Below are 27,783 nucleotides of genomic sequence, written 5' to 3' on the forward strand. Positions count from 1 at the left end.
TGCAGTGACAGACTGTCATCAGCAAAAATATAACAAAGTTGTATTGTAATGACATACAAAATGGAATGAGACAAACAGCAGGCAGACTTCCTGTGTTCCAAGATATATATATATGTTTGTATCTTCGTGTATGTATGTATATCTATCCATATGAAATAATGCAAATGACAAAGCCAAACAGCTTCTCTTGACTTAAAATGAGTCCAGACATCCTGAGTTGCTTGAAGAACAGATGGAGAAATAACAAACCAATGACAGATAAAGCTGTAAGTGGGTACAATAGAGATTTTTTTACCCTAGAAGGCAAGAATCTGGTTTAGGATTTTCCCCCTGGAATCAGAACAGAATTTAACAAAAACCTATCACCAACCACTTGCTAAAGAACAGCACCCCTTCTATCCCATTAGTAACTGCTGAAAAGAGTACCTGTAGCTCATGAATTCATTTACTAATACACAAAACATGGATTTATCCAATATTTCTAAGATAAAACCTCATGCAGTTCAACAAGGCCAAGTGCAAGGTCCTGCACCTGGGTTACTGCAATCCTCAGCACACACACAGGCTGGGAGATGAAGGGAGGGAGCAGTCCTGAGAAGGATTTTGGGGTGTTGGGTGATGAGAAGCTCCCCATGACCCAGCTTCAGTGTGTGCTTGAGCCCAGAACCCCCCCGTGTGCTGGGCTGCACCCCCACAGTGTGAGCAGCAGGTCAGGGAGGGGATCCTGCCCCTCTGCTGCGCTCTGGGGAGACCCCCCTGCAGTCCTGATCCAGCTCTGGGGCAACAGCACCAGAGGGACGTGGAGCTGCTGGAGCGAGGCCAGAGGAGGCCCCGGAGCTGCTGCGAGGGCTGGAGCAGCTCTGCTCTGGAGCCAGGCTGAGAGAGCTGGGCTGGGGCAGCCTGGAGAAGAGAAGGCTCCTGAAGGGGAGACCTTAGAGCAGCTCCAGTGCCTAAAGGGGCTCCAGGAAACCTGGAGAGGGGCTTTGGACAAGGGCCTGTAGGGACAGGACAAGGGGAATGGCTTTAACCTGCCAGAGGGGAGACTGAGATGAGATTTTAGGAAGTTCTACAATCTAGCCTACTACTGTCAAGGTTTTTGGAATGGCCAGGGCACTCCATCTAGAGGAAAGGAGCATTTATCAGCCAAGTCTTAGCTCCACTGTTTGCCCAGGAGCTGTGAGACACCAAATATCCTTGAGAAAATATTTATATTGTGGAAATCAGCTGGTGGTTTGGAAAAGCTGCTGCTTGGTCCCAGGGACTCCCTCAGATGTGAATGTGCAGGGTTTAACTGTATTACTGATTTTGGTTAGTATTTGTAAGACAGTATCCGTATCAAACTTATACAGGGGAGATTGAGATGAGCTCTTGGGCAGAAGCTCTTCCCTGTGAGGGTGCTGAGGCGCTGGCACAGACTTTTCCCAGAGAAGCTGTGGCTGCCCCATCCCTGGCAGTGTTCAAGGCCAGGTTGGACACAGGGGCTTGGAGCAACCTGCTCTAGTGGAAGGTGTCCCTGCCCGTGGCAGGGGTTGGAACTGAAGGAGCTTTAAGGTCCCTTCCAACACAAACCAGGCTGGGATTCCGTGAAAAGGAGCCCTTCTCCAATACCGAGTAGGAGCTAGGGAAGAAATAGAGCTTTTACTTCAACAGTAACCCTCCAGCTTCTGAAGGTTCCTGCGCAGCAGGAGGCAAACACTAAACACACAAATGTTACGCACCAATTACACACACAATAACTTGTGAGTCTTCCAGAGCATCAGACAACTAAACACCGTTACTGCAAAAGAATTCCTGCCCAGGAAGCACAGCAAAACCAAACCAGGTACGTTCTATACAGCTGTCACCACTGGGGAAGCCGAAGCTGCAGCTCTGTCTGCTGCTCTGGAAGTCATGATGAGGCAGATTCTAAAATTAAATTAAATTAATTGGAACCAATTTCTTAATTGCCCAACTCCAGCTGCCCTTCCTATGAAACACGGGGGTGATATTAATAGCTTTGATTTCCATGTTCCTGAGGGATTTGAAACTTTCAACATCTCTGACCTCCAGTGCAGAGCCTCCAGGGGCCCTCAGAATCCTGAGCTCCTTCTAAGTAAAGAGATTAACAAATGACATTTCTGTGCTTTTGCTGCACCCAAAAATAAATGCAACATTCCTCTTGTACAGCCCAGCTTAAAGCCTGGCTTTAGACAAAGAGGTCATCTGGAATTCTCCTTATACTCAAATACAAACAAAAATGTATGTATACATCACTGTACCTGCCGCTAACCCAATTTCCTCCAACCTCTGCACCAAATGCATGGTATTTTCACTATGTTTAAACACCGCTGTTCTACAATCACACACTGAGTTCAAAAGGAACAGGTAAGTTATAACCAGTAGTGAACTGGGGTTTTTTTCAACAGAGAACTTTATGTTCTCAACATGGGTAACTATTAACTTCTGTCTTTTCTAAGAGCTGCAAAGTAATTAAGTATTGTAGGTGAGAAATGTCACAGCTAAAGGAATAGATGACAGCTAATGACAGACTCATAGAATGGTTTGGTTTGTGCTGGAAGGGACCTTAAGGCTCCTCCAGTTCCAACCCCTGCCACAGGCAGGGACACCTTCCACTAGAGCAGGTTGCTCCAAGCCCCTGTGTCCAACCTGGCCTTGAACACTGCCAGGGATGGGGCAGCCACAGCTTCTCTGGGCACCCTGTGCCAGCACCTCAGCACCCTCACAGGGAAGAGCTTCTGCCTAAGAGCTCATCTCAATCTCCCCTCTGGCAGGTTAAAGCCATTCCCCTTGTCCTGTCCCTACAGGCCCTTGTCCAAAGCCCCTCTCCAGGTTTCCTGGAGCCCCTTTAGGCACTGGAGCTGCTCTAAGGTCTCCCCTTCAGGAGCCTTCTCTTCTCCAGGCTGCCCCAGCCCAGCTCTCTCAGCCTGGCTCCAGAGCAGAGCTGCTCCAGCCCTTGCAGCAGCTCCATGGCTTCCTCTGGCCTCGCTCCAGCAGCTCCACATCCTTCTAATGGCCAAGTCCAAATGAATTTGGGTAAGAAATCTGCTACAGGAGACACAGAAAACCTGCCATATTCTCCCTATCCCCTTTGCTTGCATTTCACCTTCCTCTGCTCCAATCTGCCATCCTCCATACTACACCAACACTGCTGCAACCCAAAGTTCTTGCAGCAACCAGTCACTACTTTATAACCTCATCCATCATGTCCACTGCATTTAAACACACCCGAGCCCTGCAGGCTCACTTTCATCCAAGTGGATTTTCAGCTTCTTTTTATACTCAGACTTTCTTTTTTCCCCTCCTAAGTCACAGTCAATTGATCCATATTCCTCCCAGTCCCTTCTTTTCCATTCCAACTATGCCACCTGCTCACAGTTTTCCAAATACCATCTCCACATGGAGGACAAAAGAGGAGTAAACCCCAAAGCTCCAGCAATCAACATCAAACACCATGTGTGTTCCTCCTCTAAGTTTTGAGCAAGCAGCATTTAGCTGCTCAGAATAAGTGAGATGCAGAACACATCTCATGTCACAGCCACTATCTTTGTAGTTAGTGGATCTAAGAGGACTTTTCAATTTAAACAATTGGAAAATTCAATTGGAGAAGTGCCTCTTGTGTGACTTTCTTCTAGATCCAACAAGAGGTGGCCACTTCTTGCAGCAACCTCAAATTTTCCTGCACATCTCTCAACCAACTGGGGGATCATTGTTACTGCATGTGTTATCAAATCAGCCAAAGGACTCACAAATTCAGCTCAGACAACTGAATCCTCTATGAATACATTGCTTTCTTCATGTCAGATCCACATGTTTGGTGGTACAGTGAAACTTCATTAAGGTTCTGGTGTCTGCAGGTAGTTCTGAGACTCATTCACTAATCTGGAATGCCACTGCCACATCTCCACTGTTCTGATCAGCACTACTTTCTCTCTCCTTGCTCATTGTCATGCTACTCCCTACACCTAAAGTCCGCAAAGAGCATAATGAAGAGGAAAAGCAGAAATAAAACAACCAGTTCACAAAGCTGGAAAACAAGAGACAGAGCTGTAAAAATAAATGAGAACAAGTTACGTTAGCAAAAGGAATGGCAAAGGGTTTGTTATATACTCGGCTGCACACTGGGAACTCTTGGCAACACTTTCAATCATTTTGATTCTCTCATTTACCAATGTTGTAACTAATGAGAGGAAAAAATGATAGAATGAGAATTACAAAAGCAAAACCAACAACAAGAAACCAACCACAAGACATAATGAATGGCAACCACCCTCTAAGAAAACCAAACCCACACACCCCTGTTCTAGCAGAAGGATTCCTTCTTGTTTATTCCAAAAGAATACAGGCAAAGAACACGACTGCTGTTGGTGTTCCTATATGATGGTCCTGCTCTTTGGAATATTGGCATTAAGAAAATTTACTGGTGGAAGTAAAAGGCAAAGATACCTCTGAATCTGCCACTAAATTGGATTTGACAGCAAGAACCAGACTTGTACAGTCCAAATTATTCACATGCCATTGCTTTCTACAGAAGAAAATGTGACCAAGCTTAAAAATTGTTTATGTCTTTCCATAGGTTTTATGAAAACTATGGATCCAATGAGATACACCTGCATCTAACAGCAGCAAAGAACACTCCACACAACCAATAAAACTACTTACACAGAGAATAACAGCACCTTGTAATGAAAGGAGACAGCCAAGCACAAGAGAAACATGGCACAAGGTCAAATATGAACAACTTAGTGATTACATTATCTGCACCCTCTCAACTACCAAAATCCTCCAAGGAAGCACTTTAGGTGCTTGTGCATTATCAAAGATGATGAATTCCCCACCTTCAATTCAGGTATTACTAAATAGACGCACTGTAACAATTCCAGCAAAACCCTCTTTGGAATTCCAACTGCAACAAGACCCACAGCACTGATCTGTGCAATAAACATGACCCACGAGCCTTCAGCTTGTTGCCTGTCAAAGAGCAACAACCTTCCGAGGGGCAGCATGAACATGGGAGGCAGAAATTGAATCCATTAAGTGGTGTCACAGTGTAATTACAGCAATAACAACTGGCAGATTCATTCTCATTAGACTAAATAAATTCAATAAGTGACAAATCAGTGTAAAAGGGATTTGTGGCCCTGACCTGCTCCTCCTCCATCTGCTCTGTAACCTTGAGCAAATCAAACCATACCTCAGTTTTCCAGCCACAGAAGAGTAATTCCAATCCTACTGCTTATCAGAAACAGCCAGTGTCACACTGGCAGGCTACGCATCCCAAAACCCGCTTACACACCACAGAGCTTACAGCTCGGGAGGCCTGGCAGGAGGAGGAGAACTGGCCAAAGGAACATTTTCCAATTCTGATATTTCCCTAGTGATATTCGGAGTCATCTCCCCGCAAGGGGCTCTGTGGCAAAGCAGCACTGCAGGAAACCTGCCCAGACACAAACTTACCGTGATCACATCGAGAATGCTGAGAAGGCTGTGGACACTGTCTCCTGCCAGCACCTCCTTCACAACCACTTCTGTTCCATCCTGCAAGTGTAGCACAGAAGATCAGTGCAGGCTCGGAGCTGCACATCTGGCAGGCAGGGAGCACTTCAGGAAGCTTAGCTGGCTCTCAGTCTCCCAGATACTCTGAGCAGTCTCCAAAGAAACACTCTCTCATTGCAACTTGGGTGTTTGTTTTCTCTCTGCTCTGATGGAAATGTGCTAATTCAAACCACCAAAGTTTTAAACCACCATTCTGAAAGTGATGAATTAAAAGAAACTCAAAGCCAGATTGTTTCAAGGGAGATGTGACCTGCTTGTGTTTGCTGTGGAACAACCACTTTAAAACAGCTCCCTTCACCCTGAGACAGAATCAGCTCCCTTTGATCGAGGGGTTACATGTCAAGAGGGATGACATGTCAATGGTTTGTACAAAACAAAGAACAGCAAAATGCAAAACTACACAGAAATCAGGAAACGTGGTATCATTTACTAAGACAAACCCCTGCATCTTCAGCCACCAGAAAACTGTTCACAGGTTAAAGCTAAACTCAAAGCTCAGTCGAGAAGACACATCTAAATTGGCAGAAGGGGTGGCAAGGACTGGCACTCAGCATTTCAAGACTCCCCCATAAAACAAGCCATCATTTCTTTTCCCTGCCTACCCAAAAATGAATTCTGCATGTTCCCCCTCCCAGGCAACCCTGCTACTACCACACTAGAGTATTATGGCATGAAGTGTGCTCAGGCTGTCCTGCTCTGGATACAAACTGGTCTATACAGCTACCAGCCAAGCGGAGAACGTTTCCAGCAGCCCAAAGAGCCTGTCTTGCAGCCTGCCCTCCCTCAGTAACTATGCAGCCAGAGCTCATGAGAACATTTCAGAATGCCTGGTCAGCACCGGGCTGCATTCTCTTATCTAAGACACTGGGCACCACACCTAAAAACCTTGATCTTTATAAATATCATGGCTCTGAAGTAGTTTGAGGTAATCCTTTCTAAATCATGATGATTCAAAAGTCTAAGTTTAATCAATGCTTAATGATTCATGCTGGCTTGTGTGCTACGCCAAGTGATTTATCTCGAGAACCACAGACCAGTTTGTTCTTACACTCTCCTGAATGCAGACTTCCAGCTTGCCATCCTGCACCACGTAGATGCTGTTATCCAGCTGCCCAGGGCGGAAGATATATTCACCTTCATGCAGCTGCACAAAGAACATGTGCTTGCACAGTTCCAGGAAGAGAGGCTTCTCAAAGTGGCCGAGGACCCTGCAGGGAAGAAAAGGCAAAGGGAAACCTAAAATTAACACTAATCTTGGAAAATCCTTCCTAAATTAGCAGAGCCCCCATGCATGAATAGCAGAGGAGCCCCAGAGCTGGTCGTGGCATGGCAGGAGGAGCAGGACTCCCCCAGACAGAAGTGCAGAGCACTGTGAAACACTGAAAACTGGATACACTGGAGCCCTTTTCCAAGTAGCACCTTGAACAGGCTCCAAAGGAAGTACATCCAGCCTTCCTCAAGCCAACAGCAGCTTTGGAAGGGGGAGAAATATAAAAGCCTGCAAGATTCACACGCTGCATGAGAAGTTACCCCATGGACCTTTCCCTTTCAGTACAGCTCTCTGCCCATAGACCAGCACATGAGGAATATTGAAAACAAAGGGGAAAATTCCTGTCATCTGCACATACTTGAAAGTTTGGAATATTCCATTTCCTGCAGGTAAAGTGCAATTGGGCTCCTCTGACATTGAAACTAGCCATTTGCTACCAGGCAGACAGAAATGTGCATCTTAAAGCTGATCGCTGCACGCACAGCACCAGAGGGACCCTCCCCACGGCTCCATGAGCTCACATTTAACAGGCTCAATCAATCAAATTCTACTGCAACATCAATTAGTCACACGAGGTCAGAATTCCATAGCAGAAAGTTTAGGTGACTTAAATAGCAGCTTTAATAGAGTGTGTTTGACCTTCAGGACTAAACTGCATCGAAATTGGGAGAGAAATGAACATGTACAAACAAAACCAAAATTACAGCTCGGAAGATCTCATGCTCTTTACTGGGTCAGCAAGTTTTGCCCCGTGCTGAACAAGCACAAAGCCCATCCCTTACCTCAACCCATCAAACAGCTGTGGGGATTAAGCTAACTTTGATTCCATTTGCACCCTTTTTAGCCAGAGAAGTGAAGATTCTGCAGTTTATGGAGTTGTCAATGTGGAATCCAATTAACATTTACCAATTCTGGTGTTTTCTGTACCAGAAAGTTGTCTGATATAGTCTAAAGGAGTTTTTTTTAAATGCACTGACAGGAATCTCTTCATGTCAGAATAGCTATCCCAAATTCAGGCCACTAATCCATGTCCTTTTAGTTTTTTAAATGCACTCAAAGATTTCCCTAAAGTTTCTAGCGAATTAGATGTCATCCCTGGCAGTATTCAAGGCCAGGTTGGACACAGGGGCTTGGAGCAACCTGCTCTAGTGGAAGGTGTCCCTGCCCGTGGCAGGGGGTTGGAACTGGATGAGCTTTAAGGTCCTTCTAACACAAACCAGGCTGGGATTCAATGATTTCTTCTTTTCTCATGCTCAGATGAATTTTCAGTCAACTCCTTAAAGGTTCTGACCATGTAGTGATAAAATTGAAGACTTGACACAAACTGCCAAACACTCAGATCACCTGAACGTCCAACAAAACCCATATCCAAACTTATCTTCCTGTTTGACATTACCTGACATTTTTAAGCATGTATAGGACTTCAGAAGGCAAATGGGAATTCTTGACATCAAACTCAGTCAGATCTGCCTCTAGCAAAGAAGGAGGCGGTTCTTTGGGCTGCAGAGTTGGACATTCCTTCTTAATCCGCAGAATCCTGCAGAGAAAACCAAAATTGAGGAAGTTTAGGAACTCCCTCGTTTGTCTTAAGCATGGGCTTTGCACTGCCACCAAGGCTGAGTGCAACACTAGGGCACACTGTGCCTATAAACAACCGTTATCAATCGGATAGAACAGGAGTGTTCACCCTCCCGCCCTCCTTCAGCCAAACCAGAGACGCTGCTGCAGGCACAAACCTCTGTGTCAGCAAAACTTCCCAGGAAAGTGCCAGGCTGTGGGAAACCAGCAGCTATGGAGAAGTGTGATGCTTGGGACAGGTTCCACACCACAAAGAACAAACCCCCAAACCAGCCTCCATGGCATGAATATTCCCCTTCCCAAAGGCCCAAGTACCTTTTAGCCAAAGATAACACTTTTGCGCGCTTCCGCATCCGCTGGCGAGGCACAGTGTTCCCAACCAGGGAGTTTGGGAGCGTTGTAACCTAGGGGGAAATAATGACAACAAAACCATTTACTGAAAACCAAAACACCAACCCACTAGTTCCAACCTGCAAAGGCTCCATCTACCAAGTCATTAGACCATGAGCAGAGTGAAGCACTCGTGTGAGACCCTGGAGGACTGGAACAACATCTCCTCCAGGCTCAGTTTCTTTCCAGAAAACAAGTTTAATAAGTGACTACTACAGTGGTAATGGAAGGTAGAGGAAAAAAGCCCTTAGCTACGGGTTCTTACTCAGGAACACTCAGTATCAGGCAGCCAAGTGACATGTAAAGCACCGATGCTGCCATGGCAGGCTGGGATGCTCCCCAACTAGGGCCTGGCTCATGTTTGAGCTGGGACCAGCAGCACGCAGACCCGCAGCAAAGCGTTCACCAGGTTTTAACGGTGACCAAGTGCCGCCTCCTGGAGAAACGCAACAACTGCAAGAGCAGGAAAACCCCTCTTAAAACGTTCCCCGTTTGTTTCTCAAAGAAACGGGGGTTTCTTTGAGAAAGTTCTCAAACTTTCTCAAAAGTTTCTCTCACAAAAGAAGGAAGAAGTTTCTCTCACAAAAGAAATCGGAAATTAGGTTGGAGGCTCTTTTGTGGATTTTTGTGGTTTTTTGTTTGGTTTTAAGTAAAATCTTGGTATTTTATCAAAACTCCACGAAGTACAATCAACAGAGGTTAGTTTGTTATATTCCATGTCTTATTCAGGAATAACAGCAAAAAGCAAGGTCTAAAACCCCAAACCAAACACCACCTGAAACGATTTACCATGGGGAATTCTAAGTGTTCTTTACTTGTGTGTACACGTATGTTGAAGAACATTAAAATCACTGGCAACACACACAAAATTTCCTTTCACTGAGGGCTTTTTTGGCGAAGTTCTATGCAAAGACTGCTCTGCAAAGCAAAAGCAAGGTTCAGGAGTAACCTCCTCCCTCCACAACAAAACATTGCTCCAGAACTGAGCATTAAACCCAGCACAGTGTCTAATTAAGCCCAAGCACGTGAATTCACCCCAGCACAGCTCAGCAGTGTGGAGGCAGAGAGCTGCAGTGCTCCTCAACAAACAGGGACTAACAAAGCCTGGTTACTCACTTGCACCTTGTTTTCATACAGATGTTGGGTTTAGGTGCCCCAGCAACACAGGAGCACACTTGGATTCAAGTCTGTCACCCCACAGGGCACAGCTCAGACCCCTCAGCCATGCGCTGGCTTTGCTCCCAAAGGGGGTCAGTCCCATTCCTGCCTCCCAGCTCCCGCCAAGAACCCACCAGACCCACAGCCTGGTTCTGGCTCTACAACAGGGAGGGCAGGGAGCACTCAGCCAGAATTAAACAGCCTTTCTCCTTCACTGTCTGTATCCACCATCATTCAACAGATGACTACAAGCAAGCAGTAACCACCTGGTACTCTGAAAAGTGGTCTGGATTCCCACCTGAATAACAGGCAGCTTCCCAAAGACAGGAGTTAGCAATAGCATCTTATATACTAAAAACTGCACATGGAGGTCCACGAAGCCACTACATAGATTTTGGTATGGAAAGTGTTATGTAAGGAAGCCACCTCGAACTACAGGACCTACTGCACAAGCTTGTAACACCACCAAACAAAACCTCTGCACTGACACAGCCCCTCCTGACCCTGCTGAAAAGATGAATCCTTCTGACCACAGTGGTACTGTCAGTCAGGAAAATAAATGAATCTCATATTCCACATACACTAAGTAGACTCGTAGACTGGTTTAGGCTGGAAGGGACCTTAAAGCTCCTCCAGTCCCAACCCCCTGCCACGGGCAGGGACACCTTCCACTAGAGCAGGTTGCTCCAAGCCCCTGTGTCCAACCTGGCCTTGAACACTGCCAGGGATGGGGCAGCCACAGCTTCTCTGGGCACCCTGTGCCAGCGCCTCAGCACCCTCACAGGGAAGAGCTTCTGCCTCAGAGCTCATCTCAGTCTCCCCTCGGGCAGGTTCAAGCCATTCCCCTTGTCCTGTCCCTACAGGCCTTTGTCCAAAGCCCCTCTCCAGGTTTCTTGTAGCCTCTTTAGGCACTGGGAGACTCTTCTCCAGTAGCTTCAAGGGAAACATATGTTGAGGAGAAAGACAAGAAGATTAATCTCCTCAAATAACTGGAATCAGTGCTGAACACCCAGCACACCCAGTGACATTGACCTAACCCTCTAAGGGAAATGGCTGTCTGCAGGTTTCCTCAATCACCTTGTCACAATTTCCCAGGAAAAGACACTTGCAAAGATAAAAGTAAAAAAACAAAAAACAAACGGGGCAGCTCACATCAAACAGCCACAGCCTTGAAGGATTTAACCAGCTGATGCTGAAAGATTCCTGACAGATGGAAAATTCTTGGTGAGACCTTCCAGAATAATAGGACAGGAATGACATCGGGACAGGAACCTGAGGGCACAGGTGGGATTCCCTGGGACAATCCAAGGCAAAGATATCAACCTTGGGATAAACCCCTCTTGAACGGTCTCTAGTGAGACAGTTTGATAAGTCTTGTTTGCAGCTGAGTACAGAACACAAGGGCTCAGTGAAGTGCTTGTGCTCCTCCCAGCCAGGCTGCAGAAAGGTAGATACAAGTATCTGCTCTGCAGACTCAGGTGGGAGAGAAGGTGTCAGCTTGGAAAGCAATGGCAGTACTGGAAGTCATCATCTGAAAAGGACAATCCTGAATACAGGTACTGAGTATCTTGAATGTAATCCTGAATACTGAGAAGGATGGATTAAACAATCACCAACTCCACAGAGAAGTTAGTCACTGATTTACTACCACCCTCACTGTTGCAGATATTCTTGAAAGGGAAGGCCTGGCCAGGAGCAGAAGCCATCGCCGTTCCACCAGAGAGTGTCAGAATTCCAAGAGTCTTGAAACATCCCCAAAAATCCAGTGAAATTTTACAGGTTGAAGGCCCTGGAGCAGGGTAAGCAAGTGACGCACTGCAAAGTCCACAGCACCTCCCAGACTGGATTTTAACCTTTACTTCCCTCCCCCTGTGCCAGAGGCACTCACCTTCCTCATGATCTTCCGCCCATAGAACATCACCTTGTCCCGCTTGCGAAATCGGTACTGAGGCACCTGAGGCTGAGGTTGTTCTGAAACACAGAAGCACCACATCAGAGACCACCACCTGCAGCTCCACGCTGAGCACAGGCTGGCAACTGTGCTTCCACCGAAGCAGCCGTGGCTCCTGTCTGCTAAGCAGCAAGCTTTGGAACGTAAACCAACACAAGATACCTCATCACCCAGCTCTGGTCAGCCAAGGCAGACGAGGGAAGAGCTGGCTTGAGGCTCTACCTAATCACTAGGGGAGAGAAAAAGGCTCTCTCCGTGGATATAAGGCTCAGGTAATTTTAATCTCACACAGGAAACCTCCAATTCACCTGTTTCTCATTACTGTGACAGTGAAATCGTGGCAGGGTTGAAATTCTTTGCACGATTTGCAACTGATACTAAAGCTATCACACAGCAGAGAAATAAAACCCTGCAGCATCTTGCACGTGACAGGAATTCTACGTTCAGATGTGGGTAAGTGAATCAACACAAGTTCTTCACCCTTTTAAAGCTGTTTTCCTGCCAGAACCACAACTTTCACAGCTAACATCTACCACATGTAGGTATTAGCTGTAGATAAACACACTGAAGATGGCAGAGAAAACTGTGTTTAAAACACACGTAGTTACTGAGTACTTACTAGACTGTCTCACTCTTCTGTAAACGACAAACACCACAACTGCTATGAGTAGTAATGCCACTGCAGCTCCAATTGCAATTCCAGTCAGCTGTGAGAGGAATTTAGCAGGGAAAGAAGTTAGTAACTTCTAATATTGAGAATTATTACGTACTTTGTGGAGGGCTGAAGCACACTGAGCTCAGTGAGATGTCTACAAGTCAAGCACGTTCATAAATAGTTAATTCACTCATAAGCTCACGTCAGATATTCATCATTTCTCCCCCAGAGATCTGTGATCAACTCCATGTACATGAGATGAAACAACAGGAATTAACTCCTGCCTCATGCACAGCAACAGCAAAGAAACAAACTCCCAGACTCTGTGACTTAGGAGAGCTCCTAGACCCTAAAAGAAGCTACCCCCTAGTTATGCACAGCCATTCCTCCCCCAGCTGGTGGAAGCTGCACTCACCATAGTGGTCTGTATCCTGTCTTCTACGAATCGCAGGATCCGCGTCCCGCCTGCTGGCAGCACGGCCTGGCAAGGAAAGGAAGGTGAGATTAGTCTCCCATTAGCAAAAAGCCTCCATAAAAGCATCTCAGCACCTGGTCTGCTGCACACAACACAACTTGATGGTATTTTCCAACATCTTTCTTTCAACTACAGCCCACTTTGCCACCACAGGACAAGGGAGAGGGGTCATCAGTGGAGCATCAGTTCAACGCGTTCCTAAGCAGTCCTGAACCAGGGTCAGACAGTGAGGGGATAACATTTCCTGGTGATTCTATGTTACTCAGAGCGACAAGGATGAGAACTGAATGTAAAGGGCTTTATGAGACTGAGAAAATAAGTCATAAAGCAGCATAAAAAGAAAAGCAAGCACATGGGAACAAGCTCTAACTGCAGGTAGAGTGTCCTGGGACCTGTGCTGACTGTTGGTGATCAGGAACAAACCTGGCAGTTAAAATAGGCTCACAAATGCCAGCTCAAAACTTGCCAGAATGGGGAGGAGTGGGAGAAGCAAATCAAGTATTAGGAACAAGCAGGAAACAATGAGAGTACAAGGACAGATACACCCCCCTGTAAGTCCTCAACCTTACAAGGACCTGAATCAACAGGCAGCCCTGGGCCCAGTGTTTGCCCTCAGCTCCCGAGCTGGATCACATCCTCGTTCAGCTTTGCTATCGAGAGGAAAATGAAGCGCACACCAGGAGCCACCAAACTAGTCCTGCTCATGGAATTCACTCCAGTTCTACAGCACAAATAAAACTCCTGCCTGAGCAGCCAACTCAAACAGAGCAGCCTGCCATCTCAGGCTGCTTTAACACGGCATATCAACAAGTTGTCTTCCCAGCACGAGTCAAACTAACCCTACCACCACACTTGTCAGACTATTATTAGTGGGATTGTAGTGGAAAGTCACAAGAATTTGAAAAAACAAATGAAAAGCTGAAAAATAGTTAGCAACGAATCCAGCACATGCTGGGAAAATGCTCTTGGTGTGTCTGTTGTGGTCACTGCATTGATTTCCCCTTGACAGTGTCAGGGACACGCTCAGTTCTGCTACTGTCCAGGCCTGTGGGGTCTCAAATAACAGCAACCATAGAGGTTGCCAACTGACAGTCACACTGCTGCTGCTGTCAGGAGAAGAAACACATCCAGGAGCAAAAGAATACACCATGTACACACACAGCCTGAGCCCTCACACCTCAGTACAGAAAAGCAAGGAGGGAAAGAAGAAATTCAGACCTCCAAGAAAAACCAAGAGGTTCTTGCGAGGTTTTCCATGAACACCAGTGAAAACATGGTATTTCCCCTCTGTGCCTGGTGGGGTGTCCTCTCAAACACTCACAGTCCTCCAGGAAAAGCAGAGAAGGGAAGCAGACAGGTTGCACCCGTACAGACACCTGAGACACGTCAGCAGCTACCGGGACAGGACAGCATTTGAGAGAGGTATGAGGCGATGGTGAAGTCATGAGCTCTGCAGGGCCACCCGACAGCCCGAGCCTGCAGGGCCTCTCACAGGAGGGCTCCAGCAGCACTGAGACCCCAGAACTTCCTCTGTGCCTTACACAGAGCATTCCAGTGCCTAAAGGGGCTCCAGGAAACCTGGAGAGGGGCTTTGGACAAGGGCCTGTAGGGACAGGTCAAGGGGAATGGCTTTAACCTGCCAGAGGGGAGATAGAGATGAGCTCTGAGGCAGAAGCTCTTCCCTGTGAGGGTGCTGAGGTGCTGGCACAGGGTGCCCAGAGAAGCTGTGGCTGCCCCATCCCTGGCAGTGTTCAAGGCCAGGCTGGATTAGGTTTGCCCAGAAGCTCAGCCCTCCCTGCAGCACCCACACGGCTCCACTCACCCACAGCTCAACTACAGGTACTGGATCTTCAGAGAACCCTTTGGAGCAGTGTGCAGGTGGGCTGTGTGCAGTTTTTAGTTGTGGGAAGGATTATTTCCTGTTGTGAGCCTTGTCCTTCATTGCTGTGACAAGCACCAGGAGCCTTGCTGGACTATGAGGTTTGTATTTATGAGCAAGAACAAACTCAAGGAGAGCTGGTGGCCAAAGAACACCACATTCTGCTGTCTTTAGACTAAAAAACCTACTGTTAAAGCAAAAGGCACTTCAAACAGATCACCACGTTAACAGCATGGAACATGAAGCAGAGTATGAGTGGTTTGTAGTAACAAACATATTAAAATTAAAAATACTAAAAACATGCACACACAAAAAAAAATGGGACGAATACTGAAGTTTTTGGAAGGATAAAACTCACGCAGGAAAGGTGCTTTCAAAGTAAAGGCAGCTAAAGATGTTATTCAAATGTTATCAAATTCAGCACAGCAGCTTTCAGCTTCTGCAGGCAGCAATGGGGAAATAAAGACAGCCAAAACCAACAACAAAGCATATCGTACCTCGAGGCTGGTGCTGTTGCCGTCTTCATCCATGTCTGGAGATAGGACAGGAGCACAAACAAAAACAAGAGCCAGTTAAGGGATGGCCTTGCTCTCTAACCCAAACTCTTCTGAACTCCACAACACGAAGCGTCACCAGAACAGCTCTTCCTGTCCGGCAGAACCAGCCGAGTCAGCGGAAACCGTGTGGGTTTTACTTCTTTATCCCTTTTTCTCTGTGTTGAGCAAGAGAACCCAGCACCCTCCGAGGGGAGGCTCTGCATCGGCACCGACAGCACACGAGTCCTCTGGGAAGTGTGTGACAGGGCTCGGCTCTGCGGTGCCTCAGCTGAGCCTCCCCCCGGCACAGTACCCCAAGCGCTGGGAGCACCCACGGGAGCAGGACCCCGGAGCCTGCTCCCGGCAGCACCACCCCGGGGGGCCGGGGTCTGTAAGGAAACAGACCCTGCCCCATCCCTGGCAGTGTTCAAGGCCAGGTTGGACACAGGGGCTTGGAGCAACCTGCTCTAGTGGAAGGTGTCCCTGCCCGAGGCAAGGGGTTGGAACTGGATGAGCTTTAAGGTCCCTTCCAACACAAACCATTTCCTGGCTCTACAAGGACACCGCTCTGCAGCCGCTGTCGGCGGACCTTGTTTCACGGGGCAGACCCCAGCGCGGCGCCACCAGCCCCGACCCCCCCAGCACACCGAGCCCCCCCCGACCCCCACTAAGCCAAACCACGGAGCACAAACGCTAAAAGCAGGTCCCGGGCGCAGCCCCCCCCCGGCAGGGCCCCCCCGCCCCGCTCCCGGTGGCGGGAGCCCCCTCACCTGCCGCCGCGCCCGGCGCCGCCGGGTCAAAGGTCACCCCCGCGGGCCGAGCCGCCGAAGGGAAGCCCCCGCCCGCCGCCGCCGTGCGCCGACGGGAGCGGCAAGCCCCGCCCACCCGCGGGGCTCCTCGCCGCTGATTGGCGGAGGAGTCGCCGTCCCGCCTTTTGGAGGGCGCGCTGGGCGGGGGCGTTCTGGCCAATAGGAGCGGGCGGTGTTGGCGGGTGCTGGGCGCGCCATGGGGCTGCTGCGGGCGCTGGCGCGGGGTTTTGCGCGCGGCGCGGACCGCGTGTCGCCGTTCACGAGCAAGCGCGGGCCCCGCTCGCACTACAAGGGCCGCGGCGCGCGGCGGCCCGGGGTGCTCAGCGCCGGCAAGAAGTTCCTCCGCATCGCGCAGATGGTGCCGCAGTTCGTCGTCCCCGACCTCGCCGGCTTCAAGCTCAAGCCGTACGTGTCGTACCGCGCCCCCGAGGGCTCCGAGCCGCCCGTCACGGCCAAGCAGCTCTTCACCGCCGTGGTGGCTCCGCGCATCGAGAAGGACGTGAAGAACGGCACCTTCGACCCCGATAACCTGGAGAAGTACGGCTTCGAGCCCACGCAGGAGGGCAAGCTCTTCCAGCTCTTCCCCAAGAACTACATGCGGTAGGCGGGAGCGGCGCCCCCGGCGAGGCACGACCCGCACCGGCACCAGGACGGGGCGGCTCCGGACACCGACCATTAAAGCAAACCCACCCTCCTCGGTCTGTGTGCGGTGTCTGATGTACATTGCGGGGAGGGGGGGCAGTTGGTGCCTATCTCCCATCACGGCACGTCCGGCTCCGGGCGCTGGGGGGAGCGGGAGGCGGCTTCTCTCCGGGTTGCTGAAACATCAGCGCTTCCTTCTGGGAAGGAATTCCTGCCCCGCGGAACAGGGCCGGGCGCAGCTTGTGGCCCTGGGGGAGTGGGGGGCTCCCCGGCTGTGGGGACCCGGCCACTGCCAGCACAACAGCGGCATGTTCTGGCCTGGACGCTGCTGCAGCTCACACTGCGCAGCAGCCACAGGCAGGGGGAGTGTGTTGATGGACCCTCAACTCCCTCTGAGGAGAGACCTGCAGCCCGCGCTGAGCACCACCACAGCTTTTCCAGGCGTAAAGCTTTCCCGTAGAGTAACTCAGGATGCACTTCATGGGTACACTGAATGTCTGGTCTTTAGCGCAGCTGCTTGAAGTTACAGAGTAACTGATTAAATGTGAAACATAGCCCAGGAATTGTTATTTTTGGATATAAATTCCTGGCAGAGCAGGATCTTCCTAATCATTAAATTAAGTGGATATAAGTGACACAGGTATACACAATGGTTTAAAGTAGAAACTTCTGAATTCCAAATGTTTTATGTCATCGGACAGAATGTGTTTTCATAGAATCCCAGACTGGTTTGCCTTGGAAGGGACCTTAAAGCTCCTCCAGTTCCAACCTCCTGCCACGGGCAGGGACACCTTCCACTAGAGCAGGTTGCTCCAAGTCCCTGTGTCCAACCTGGCCTTGAACACTGCCAGGGATGGGGCAGCCACAGCTTCTCTGGGCACCCTGTGCCAGCGCCTCAGCACCCTCACAGGGAAGAGCTTCTGCCTCAGAGCTCATCTCAGTCTCCCCTCTGGCAGGTTAAAGCCATTCCCCCTGTCCTGTCCCTACAGGCCCTTGTCCAAAGCCCCTCTCCAGGTTTCCTGGAGCCCCTTTAGGCACTGGGGCTGCTCTAAGGTCTCCCCTTCAGGAGCCCTCTCTTCTCCAGGCTGCCCCAGCCCAGCTCTCTCAGCCTGGCTCCAGAGCAGAGCTGCTCCAGCCCTCGCAGCAGCTCCGTGGCCTCCCTCTAGCAGCTCCACGTCCCTCTTGTGCTGTTGCCCCAGGACAACACAGGACAGAGCTGGACACAGGCTGCAGGGGGGTTCATTCATCTGAAAGCCCATCAGAGTAATGGTTGCACGAAGCAGTTTTCTGCCTCCAGCTGGGGACAGGGTGCTGTGCACAGAGGTGGTGCTTTGCCCCTTGCCTTCAAAGATGCTTCTCGGGCTCCAGTGGTGCTTTCCAGAAGAATCAGCTGTCTGACATAGGGCCAGAGCTGAATGCAGGGCTGGAGAGCAGCAGGTCCTGCACCCTCCAATGCCCAACTGGCTTGGGTTGAATGAGTCACCTTCGCTGGGTGAGGGCACATTAAACAGGAGATTCCCCATCCCTCAGGCACAGTGAGTGTGGCACAAGCTGTAAAACAAGTGCCCCAGGCACATCAGTGACACCTCTGCAGCTTCCCCCACCTCAGACTCCTCTTCATCTCATGTGGCAATAAAAAAGCATCACAACCTTTTAAGATGGAGTTGTGGTCAAAAGCTGTGTCACTACAGGGACATGCCCTGTTGCTCACACCCCAGTGCTCTCACTGAGGTGTGAGGGAGCTGGATCCCCTGCTCCAACCCCCAGAGAACACTCACTGCCACCACACACCCTGAGCCTGCAGGACAGGGAGGAAGGTCCTCACTGGGTGAAGAGCCTCTTAAAACCAAAACAACCAAGACAGAGAAATCACTTCTATTGATTTTATTTTAGAAACATCCAAAAATAGGGTGTTTTTTTTAACAAAAGCTCTTGTTCACAATACTAATACTAATCCCCATATAACAGTGCCCAAGAATGTTCTCCAAAATACACATTCACCCTTGAACAAGGGGGTTTGAAGCAGCACAATCCTTCCCAGCTGCACCTCGGTTTAGAAGCAGCACTGTTACATACACATCCCTGGTGCTGGTGTTTCTTTCCCTCCAGACAACTAATTCTTTAGGACCCTCAAAGAGAAACCATGCAAGCTAGATGTTACTTACCTAGTTTTAAGCTGGTTTTTTGTTTCTAAGAAGATAACAAGAGAAAGTGTTCCAAAACTGGTGTTTTGCTGCTATTTCACAGTGAAAAAAGAAAGCTAATGGAGCAACCATGAGAAACCTGCAGCCATCCCTGGAGGTAGTTAGGGCAATGTTGGTAAGATTTTGGTTTCTGTACTTAATTTGACCTTAAAAGATGTCAGGAAACACTGCTTATACTTTTTGGAGGTTTTGATCTTAAAGCTGTTCACCTTTAAAGAACTGAAAGCTGTTAACTTTGGAGCTGAAGGTACGCCTCGCTGCGGGAAGCACGGCACTGGCACACGGTGCTGCTCACTGCCCAGCCAGGCGGTGCTCAGCTCGGAGGGTGCTCAGTGAGGTGACAACCAGATGGTGAGGCCAGTATGAAGTCAGGCTGTGTGGAGACACCAGAATCCTCAAAGGAAAGGCCCCACTCGGAGCAAAGCCACCAACCTGCTGCCGGTTCCACCGGTCGGTCGGGATTTCCTTCTAGAAAAGACTTTCTCCCTTGGGAAGATCACTGTAAGCCCCTGGCTGTGAGCATCTTCTCCAAGTCCATGACAGTTTGCAGGTTGCACAGCCACACCTCTGCTCACGGGCTTTTCCAAGACACTAAAGGATCCTCTGAGCACACACTGTGTTCATCTACACACAGCAGTGCAGACGAGTTTGGTTTGTGGTGGAAGGAGGAGATCAGGATTAACGCATCAACCAGGCAAATGCAAACCAGCCTCGGAGGGATTCAAATACAAGGTACAAACAAGCAGCCTCCGAGAGGAAGGTGTCCTGCTCGGAGTGAGTACAGTAAGGGAAAACTAAATAAATGTGTCTGTGCTTGGCCACAGGCCTCAAAGCAAAGTAAAACCCCAGTAATTCCATCAGCATCGGCCTTACAAGACTCACAAGCTCAACAACAAAACTAGAGAAGCCCAGCAGAAATCGGACAGGACCCAAGTGCAGATGTCACTCTTGGCACAGGAGTTTTCCTCCCCCTCTCCCCAGTTCTGGTCACTGCAAACTTGGGGCTGTTCTTTCAGGTGGAGACCCAGCACTTGTAACCAGGCTCATCTCCCACTTCCACACATGGAGAATATTGTCATAGAAGGAACAAGTTGCTACAATGCTCATTTCCTTGGGGCTGTCGAGGGACGTGGCTGAATCACCAGCCAAGCCCATTCCTGAGGGTCTCCTGGCTCCCGAGCCAGAACCTCCCCCTCGGGCTGGACCCACAGCCAAATCCAAGCTCCCCTTTAAATCAGAGCCCCCAACCAGCTCACGAGCCCCAACCAGCTCAGGACCCTGCTCTGCTTTGAGCAGTGGGGCAGGGCCTTCACTCTCCTCATCCAGTATCACATCAAAAGTAGCTGTAGGAGACTCATAAATGATCTTCAGGTTCTGGACCTGCAAATTCAGTCTCTCATCTCCCTCCTCTGATCTTCCCACAAGCTCCTCTGAAGACTGGCACGCAGCAGTGGAGTCCTGTGTGGCAGTCAAGGAACCCCTCGGACACAGCCTGGACCAGTCAGCCCCATAGGCCAAGGAATTGTGCAAGACATAGGATGACAGGATGGTGCATTCCTCCGTGTTTTCCGCTTGAAAGAAATAATAACATATGAAATGAGCAGAAATCAAGTTAGGAAATGGTTGCAGCCTGCCCAGAAGCCATTGTAGCACTGGCTGTGTCCTACAGGAAAAATTCTCTGGTTATTGCTGTAGGAGAAATGAGGTCCTGCCTCGCCTGGTGATTTCTCAGCCACCTCTCATTAGCCTTGATTTTCCCTGGTTCAGTAAGCAGATGGGAGAAGAGGCTTTAATATTCATGAGGATCAAGAGCCTCATAATTCAGAACATCTAAAAAGGCTCAAGAAAGCCAAGACAGCTCAAAGGGTGACCTCCGCTGAGCCCACACACACGTGGGGACATTGCCAGGCCAGGGTCTGGTGGGCAAGAAACTGCAGATGTGTGAGCTTTCAGCATGTGACTGTGACATCAAGTGGACACCAGGTCCTCCCTTCCCTACACAGGAGAAATGTTATCCTCATTTCACAAGCTGCAGATCTGCCCAAGGCCAGGAGAAGCCCAGGGAGGCAACCATTTTATGCCAGGTTGTATTTGTAATGTAAATGCAAACAGCTTTTTAATCATGCAAATACCCTCTGATTCACACAAAGAGCTTATTCATGCTATTCTAGATTAACCAGACTGCTCAGCACTTCCTTGTTGAAGCAGCGACCAATCCACCAGCAGGTCTGTAACTTCTGCTGACAGTAAAGCACCACCCCACATCCAGAAGAACCTCTCTGAAACCATCTAGATGAATAAAAACCAGAAGGGTCACATTGACAGGCAAAGCCTTCACCCCAAACCAAACAGGCTTTCTGCCCTCAAAACGAGGTATTAACGGATGAGTAACAACAGTGCCTGAGCACAGCCCATGAGGCTGATAGAAGAACAGGGAAAGCTGGAAGAGGTACCTCAAGTGGGACTGCAATCTGTGGCTACTAACAACATCTAGATGTGTCTGGCAAGCTCGGAGCTGGAGTCCCCCCGTTAACGCGGGGGTAGGACAGGAGAGCAGCACAAGGGCACCTCCAACCCATGGAACACTCACCCAGGCTCCCGCGGCAGTCGAGGATTTTGAAGCCACTCTGCATGCAGGCTGCCAGCAGCACGAAGTCACACGTTGGGTGCCACTTCAGCCTCCACACGCCACCTTCAACGTGGGTGTCTGCCAGCGGCTGCTTCATGTTCCTGGTGTCCCACAGCAGCACGTGCTCGTCATAGCTGGGGACAGGTCACAAATAAATGGGCAGACAAGCAGCGATGCTGATGCGGAGCAGCAAGTACAGGAGAAACTCAGGGAAGACCACATGCTCTCCACCACACTGGATTTCTGAAGAGGCCACACATAGAGCAGCAGGAGCATGCTCAGAGTAACAGGAGACTGGTCACACTAGTGAAGAGCAGCCCAAAGGGACTTACCTGCCAGTAGCCAGAAGATTCTCCCGATGGGGACTGCACTGAATGCTGCACACACCCATGGAATGTCTGCAGAGGAACATAGAGCAGGGGGAAGAGATGATTTGAGAAGGGATTCTTCCTTAAGTTTCAAGGGCTTTGGGGCCACATTACTGCATCAAGGTGTCTCAGGAAAGGAGAATAAGGTAAGCTCAAAGTTCAGTCCAGTGAAACACCCAGAGTTGTTCTACACAGTCCCACAGCCTTTCCAGGGCAAAGCTTCTACTTAGAGTCTCTCAGCACAAATATTTTCCAGTAACATTTGCACCATGAACTGCTGTTCAAAGCCTGCAAGCACCTCAGCAAATCAGCTCCATTCCCAGGAGTCTTTCCTCCCAACATTACTATTTCCATAGCAATAATCCCTAGTGTATTTTAAGGTTACAGATCAAATTTTACCAGAGAGCTGTGTATATTGTTTTAATCATTTTCTAAAAGATAGGTTATGCCACCAGGAAAAAAAAGAGATTGAGTGAACAGTGGAGAACAACATATTTTCTAAAATCATTCCATAAGAAGATATCCAAATTTTACACACAGAGAAATTCCCAAAATAAAAGTGTAAATCAGGATCCTTCTTTTAGAAAGAAGCTACATGAGGAGTTGGTTTATTATGTTGAAGGACACAGAGGAGAAAGTTTCAACCTTAAGTTGTCCTGATTATAGAATCCCAGACTGTTGGAAGGGATCTTAAGATCATCCAGTCCCAACCCCCTGCCACGGGCAGGGACACCTTCCACTAGAGCAGGTTGCTCCAAGCCCCTGTGTCCAACCTGGCCTTGAACACTGCCAGGGATGGGGCAGCCACAGCTTCTCTGGGCACCCTGTACCAGCGCCTCAGCACCCTCACAGGGAAGAGCTTCTGCCTCAGAGCTCATCTCAATCTCCCCTCTGGCAGGTTAAAGCCATTCCCCTTGGCCTGTCCCTACAATCCCTGATGAATAGCCCCTGATGACAAATCCTAACAGACGTCTCCATTTCCCCAAGGGGGTAGAAACAGGACCCCACTGTCCCTGCACATCTCTGAATTCCATGCCTCGGGAAGGGGCTGGGAGCACGGTGTGATCACACACACACTGCAGGGGCCAGCCTGACACTGCTCACTCACCTCCGGCTGGTGAAGACGGGGGCCTCTGGCCGGCGCCGGGTGTCCCAGCCCTTCAGCAGGTTGTCGTCTCCTCCTGCACAATGACAGAGCATCACTGCCCTGAGCACCACCCAAACCACCAGCACAGGGCTCTGAGACAGAGCTGTTAATACAGAGCTGATGCTTTCCAGCTCCGGGATTGCAGTGGTGAAGAGAACAAACAGCATTTGAGGCTCACAATGCTCCTCACCACAGAAGAGACGTGTTAACAACACCCTCACTTTGCGAAGCAAAAGGGAGACTCTAGAAGCTCTCTGGCTCTTGCACACCACAAGAGATCATCACCTTTTTTGCTATTAACCAAAGTACAGTTTATAAGGTACAGCTTCTCCTAATTAAATCCAACCGCTTCCCACAATCCCGAAGCCTTTCCCCCAGCTCTTTCAAGAGGTGTGATGCCAGCACACCACATTTGATTTCCCTGGAGAGGAAAATCCCAAGAAACACACATCCCTAAATGAGTTGCCTCCACCCCAACACTCCCAAATGAGATTCCCAGCCCTTACAGACCTGAATATACAATATCTGTGTCCCAGTAATTAAAAGCAGCAATCCAGGCCTCAAATTTGTGAGCTTCCCACTGGTTCAGGATATGCACAGAAGGAGCAGATTCATCTATGGACAAAAGATTCAGCTTCCCCTCTGAGTCGCTGCTGATCACTCTCAAAGGACACCCACTACAATGGAAAACACAGAAAACATGAGAAATTACTGAAACAATCAGAGATGTTGACTCAACTGAACATTGACAGAAACTGATACTACAGCAAAAGGAATGCAGAGATTTATACTGTTCTTTTCAGCTTCAGGCCATCCCATCTTAAGATCACCTACACCAGTGATCCCCATTCCCTGACTCACAGCAGGAGCAAATTGTTCATGTGAGGGAAAGAAAACCAGCCCAGGCTCTGTCCCTCTCCTACATGCAAAACCTGATTTCTCACATGCTTGATATTACATCAATAAACAAATTCCATATGAAGAGGGATTTTAATTTTTTTCCTCCATTTCAGACTGACATGGACCTCTCACAGTCTCTTCCCTCGTCTGGAGTACAAAATGTTTTATTTCCCTTCTACCACAGACATCGGAAGCGCTGGCTGATCCTGACTGTTCTTGCTCTCCTCTTTTAGACCCCAACACAAGAGGGACGTGGAGCTGTTGGAGCGAGGCCAGAGGAGGCCACGGAGCTGCTGCGAGGGCTGGAGCAGCTCTGCTCTGGAGCCAGGCTGAGAGAGCTGGGCTGGGGCAGCCTGGAGAACAGAAGGCTCCTGAAGGGGACACCTTAGAGCAGCTCCAGTGCCTAAAGGGGCTCCAGAAAACCTGGAGAGGGGCTTTGGACAAGGGCCTGTAGGGACAGGCCAAGGGGAATGGCTTTAACCTGCCAGAGGGGAGACTGAGATGAGCTCTTAGGCAGCAGCTCTTCCCTGTGAGGGTGCTGAGGCGCTGGCACAGGGTGCCCAGAGAAGCTGTGGCTGCCCCATCCCTGGCAGTGTTCAAGGCCAGGTTGGACACAGGGGCTTGGAGCAACCTGCTCTAGTGGAAGGTGTCCCTGCCCGTGGCAGGGGGTTGGAACTGGATGAGCTTTAAGGTCCCCTCCAACACAAACCACGCTGGGATTCACAAAAAGCCACCAAAGATTCATTCATCAAAGCCCCCGACTTATGCCTGAAGCTGTCACACACACCCCCCAAACTCCAGTACCAGCCTTTATCTCCCATGCTCACCATTGCTCTCGTCCAGTGGACCAGTCTAAAGACAAAGCCAGACGCTGTGCTCCGAGATCAACCCTGAAGCATGGCTCCAACATGCAGCTGTTCTTCTACTGGAAAGAAAAGGAATGGGTTAAGACTGGGAAGACAGCAGGTGTATAACACCACCTGCACTGCTTACTCCCACTGCAGGTGTTTTCCAGAGACAGACGGGCATATTAGGGTCCCACACTAAAGAAGAGATGAAATGTCCCTGCTTTTAGTAACTTTGCACCTTCTGCTACGTTTACCACTTAGTCTGTACTTATTCTAAAGTGACAGTTCCCAGGATGTGCTTCTATGCCTCTCATCTCCCACACCCTGCAGGTGGGTAGGGCCCAGCCAGCCTCTCTGGTGCCAATTTGTGGAATTTATGAGAAACATTATCAGAAGGCAAAAGCAGTGCTTAAAAAGCTAAGCATACTGAGGAAGCCATGGAAACCATACAGCTTTCCTGCAAGTCTCCACACACTGCTAATAACACCGGAGATGTATCAAATATGAATTAAATGCAGCTTCAACAGCAGCAGGTGTCACAGCCACCTACCTCGCTTCCCGTCAGGTGGCAAAACTCCACGGCGCCTGTGGAGTCTGCAATGCCAACCATGGGATGTTCTGCAACAGGAACGTGGCACCTGAAAGATCAAACAAGTCTTGAATATCCATCTTTCTTGTATTTTAGGCAGAGAGCAAAGTCATCACTTTTATTCCAGGATGCACAAGGAGAAGGTACTACAAAAAAAGTCTTATGAAGAAAATCTAAGGCTTGATCCTCAATTTCCCACAAACCTGCATGGAACAGCAACAGAGCTGGTGCAGGGCCTGGAGCACAAGTGTGATGAGGAACGGCTGAGGGACCTGGGGGGGTTTAGTCTGGAGAAGAGAAGGCTCAGGGGGGACCTTATCGCTCTCTCCAACTGCCTGACAGGAGGATGGAGCCAGGAGGGGGCTGGTCTCTGCTCCCAAGGAACAAGGGATGGGACAAGAGGAAACAGCCTCAAGCTGCACCAGGGCAGGTTTAGATGGAGATGAGGAACAATTCCTTCCCCAGAGGGTGCTCAGGCATTGGAACAGGCTGCCCAGGGCAGTGCTGGAGTCACCGTCCCTGCAAGTGTTCACACAGTGCGTAGCTGAGGCCCTCAGTGCCATGGGTTAGTGGTGGCCTTGGCAGTGCTGGGGAATGGTTGGACCAGATGATCTTAAAGGTCTTTTCCAACCTCACTGATTCAATGATTCTGTGATATATACATATTATATAAACATATCTAAACATATTACATATACTATTAAAACAACAGAGGCCCACAGTCACTGAGCGGCTGCTCATAAGCGACCACAAGAGCATAACACAGAAACGAGTGTGATCTTTGCTTACTGGAAGAAACCAGAGAATACTTCCCCCCAAGAAGTCAGGGACAGCTTAATTAACAAATATTACTTTTGCTGCCATACCAACAGGCAAAAAAGATCCCCAGAACAGCCACCAGGCTGCTGTGAGCTCAAACCCCTGCCGGGCCAGCGTTACCATTTGATGTCCAGGATGGCAGCGGTGTCGATCCTCTGGATTTCGGTCAGCGGGATGAAAGGCTGCTCCTCGTTGTAGTGATACAGGTAGAGGCGCCCAGTGCGGTCACAAGCCCCATTGCTTCCTCGGGAGTCAGTCTGTATCAGAAACGGGAAAGAAAATCATAGATTTACCAGTGTTTCCACCTTCCACAGACCTCCCCGCGCCAGAGTCGCTGCCGGGAGCAGGGCTGGGGGCTCCCGCTTGGCAACTCCCTCCCTTGAGCGGTTAAAGCCGACACGGCTCCCTCAGAGCCAGCCCCGCACGGTGCGGCCACCTCCAGCCAACCCCGCTGCGGCGAGCCACGGCCGGGCGCGGGGCTGAGGCGGTCGCGGACGGCGGGAATCGCCGCCGAGCCCGGGGCTGAGGCGGCCGCGGGGGGAAGGCAGTGCGGTGCGGGTCTCACCTTGTCGGGCGGGCGCAGGTGGTAGGTGCCGCAGGCCAGGATGCTGTGCCAGCCCTCCACCGGGCACCACTCCACCGCGTCCGCGCTGAACTCCGTGTCCACCACCTGCAGCGTCCGCGTCCGGCACGGCGCCGCCATCTCGGGGCGGGCTCATGCTGCGGGGCGGCTCCGGGCACGCCGGCGCAGCGGAACCGCCGCCCGTCTGCTTCCCGGTCAGGGGCGGCCCCGAGCCCGCCCGCTCCCGGGGCGGCAGGAGGAGGAGGCCCGCGGGCCGGGCCGGGACCGGCGGCACAGGCAGCGCGGGGACGTGCCCAGCTCCGTCCCCAGGCCCCGCGGTGAGGGGTTGTCCAATGCCCCCAACGGGGCCTTCCAGCACCCGCCGTGTCCCGAGGGAAGGGGCCTGGGCGCAAACGCGTGTGAGGTGACGGACGGGTGGAACCCAGCCTGGAGAGATCGGCACCGGTGTTCCTTGGGCACCCTCCTCCCTCTGCCGTTGTTGAAGCCCTTCCTTGTCCCTGTCACTGCTCTCTTCCAGAGCAGAGACCTGCCTGATGTAGCTGCGCTTCCCACACGCTGCTCAGACCGTGAGGGATCCCGCTCCCTGCCGGAGCCTTTCCCCTTCCCTTGCAGCCCTGTGCAAGGGGATGGTGAGACCCGCACTCCCGGGTCGCGGTGCGCAGCTGACTCGCACCGTGGTGCTGGTCTCTGCTCCCCGTCCTTCCTTCGAGCCTGGTTTGCTGCTGCTCCCCAGGCAGAAATCTCTGCAGGACCACGTTTCACAACCCAAAGAGAACAGTCAGCAAGGGCTCGTCTGTTGA

The 27,783-nt window shown here is 50.2% G+C and overlaps 3 protein-coding genes across 3 annotated transcripts in view; 1 reads left to right on the forward strand and 2 right to left on the reverse strand.

Moving 5' to 3' along the window:
- PNPLA7 (patatin like phospholipase domain containing 7) overlaps positions 1–16,344 on the reverse strand; it is a 125,517-nt gene extending 109,173 nt beyond the window's left edge. The window contains exons 1-9 of the mRNA XM_030507443.2: positions 16,216–16,344; positions 15,407–15,441; positions 12,971–13,036; positions 12,520–12,607; positions 11,838–11,920; positions 8,717–8,805; positions 8,220–8,360; positions 6,602–6,761; positions 5,455–5,535 (exon numbers count right to left, since the gene is read on the reverse strand). Coding sequence (XP_030363303.1) covers positions 5,455–5,535; positions 6,602–6,761; positions 8,220–8,360; positions 8,717–8,805; positions 11,838–11,920; positions 12,520–12,607; positions 12,971–13,036; positions 15,407–15,439 — 741 coding nt within the window. The 5' untranslated portion in view covers positions 15,440–15,441; positions 16,216–16,344. The remainder of the gene's footprint in view (positions 1–5,454; positions 5,536–6,601; positions 6,762–8,219; positions 8,361–8,716; positions 8,806–11,837; positions 11,921–12,519; positions 12,608–12,970; positions 13,037–15,406; positions 15,442–16,215) is intronic.
- Positions 16,345–16,420: 76 nt separating this feature from the next.
- MRPL41 (mitochondrial ribosomal protein L41) lies at positions 16,421–16,951 on the forward strand. Its single transcript, XM_030507448.1, has one exon. The coding sequence runs from the start codon at positions 16,451–16,453 to the stop codon at positions 16,856–16,858; it is 408 nt and encodes a 135-aa protein (XP_030363308.1). The 5' UTR covers positions 16,421–16,450; the 3' UTR covers positions 16,859–16,951.
- A 1,814-nt stretch (positions 16,952–18,765) lies between these two features.
- DPH7 (diphthamide biosynthesis 7) lies at positions 18,766–27,139 on the reverse strand. Its single transcript, XM_030507444.1, has 9 exons — positions 26,966–27,139; positions 26,521–26,657; positions 25,543–25,630; positions 24,972–25,066; positions 23,755–23,921; positions 23,206–23,278; positions 22,062–22,127; positions 21,691–21,863; positions 18,766–20,671 (listed from the first exon to the last, which is right to left on the reverse strand). Exons 1-9 carry the CDS (start codon positions 27,101–27,103, stop codon positions 20,088–20,090), a joined length of 1,521 nt encoding a protein of 506 aa, XP_030363304.1. The 5' UTR covers positions 27,104–27,139; the 3' UTR covers positions 18,766–20,087.
- Positions 27,140–27,783: the final 644 nt, after the last annotated feature.

The sequence above is a fragment of the Strigops habroptila genome, chromosome 15, assembly GCF_004027225.2.
Source record: "Strigops habroptila isolate Jane chromosome 15, bStrHab1.2.pri, whole genome shotgun sequence".
Taxonomy (NCBI): domain Eukaryota; kingdom Metazoa; phylum Chordata; class Aves; order Psittaciformes; family Psittacidae; genus Strigops; species Strigops habroptila.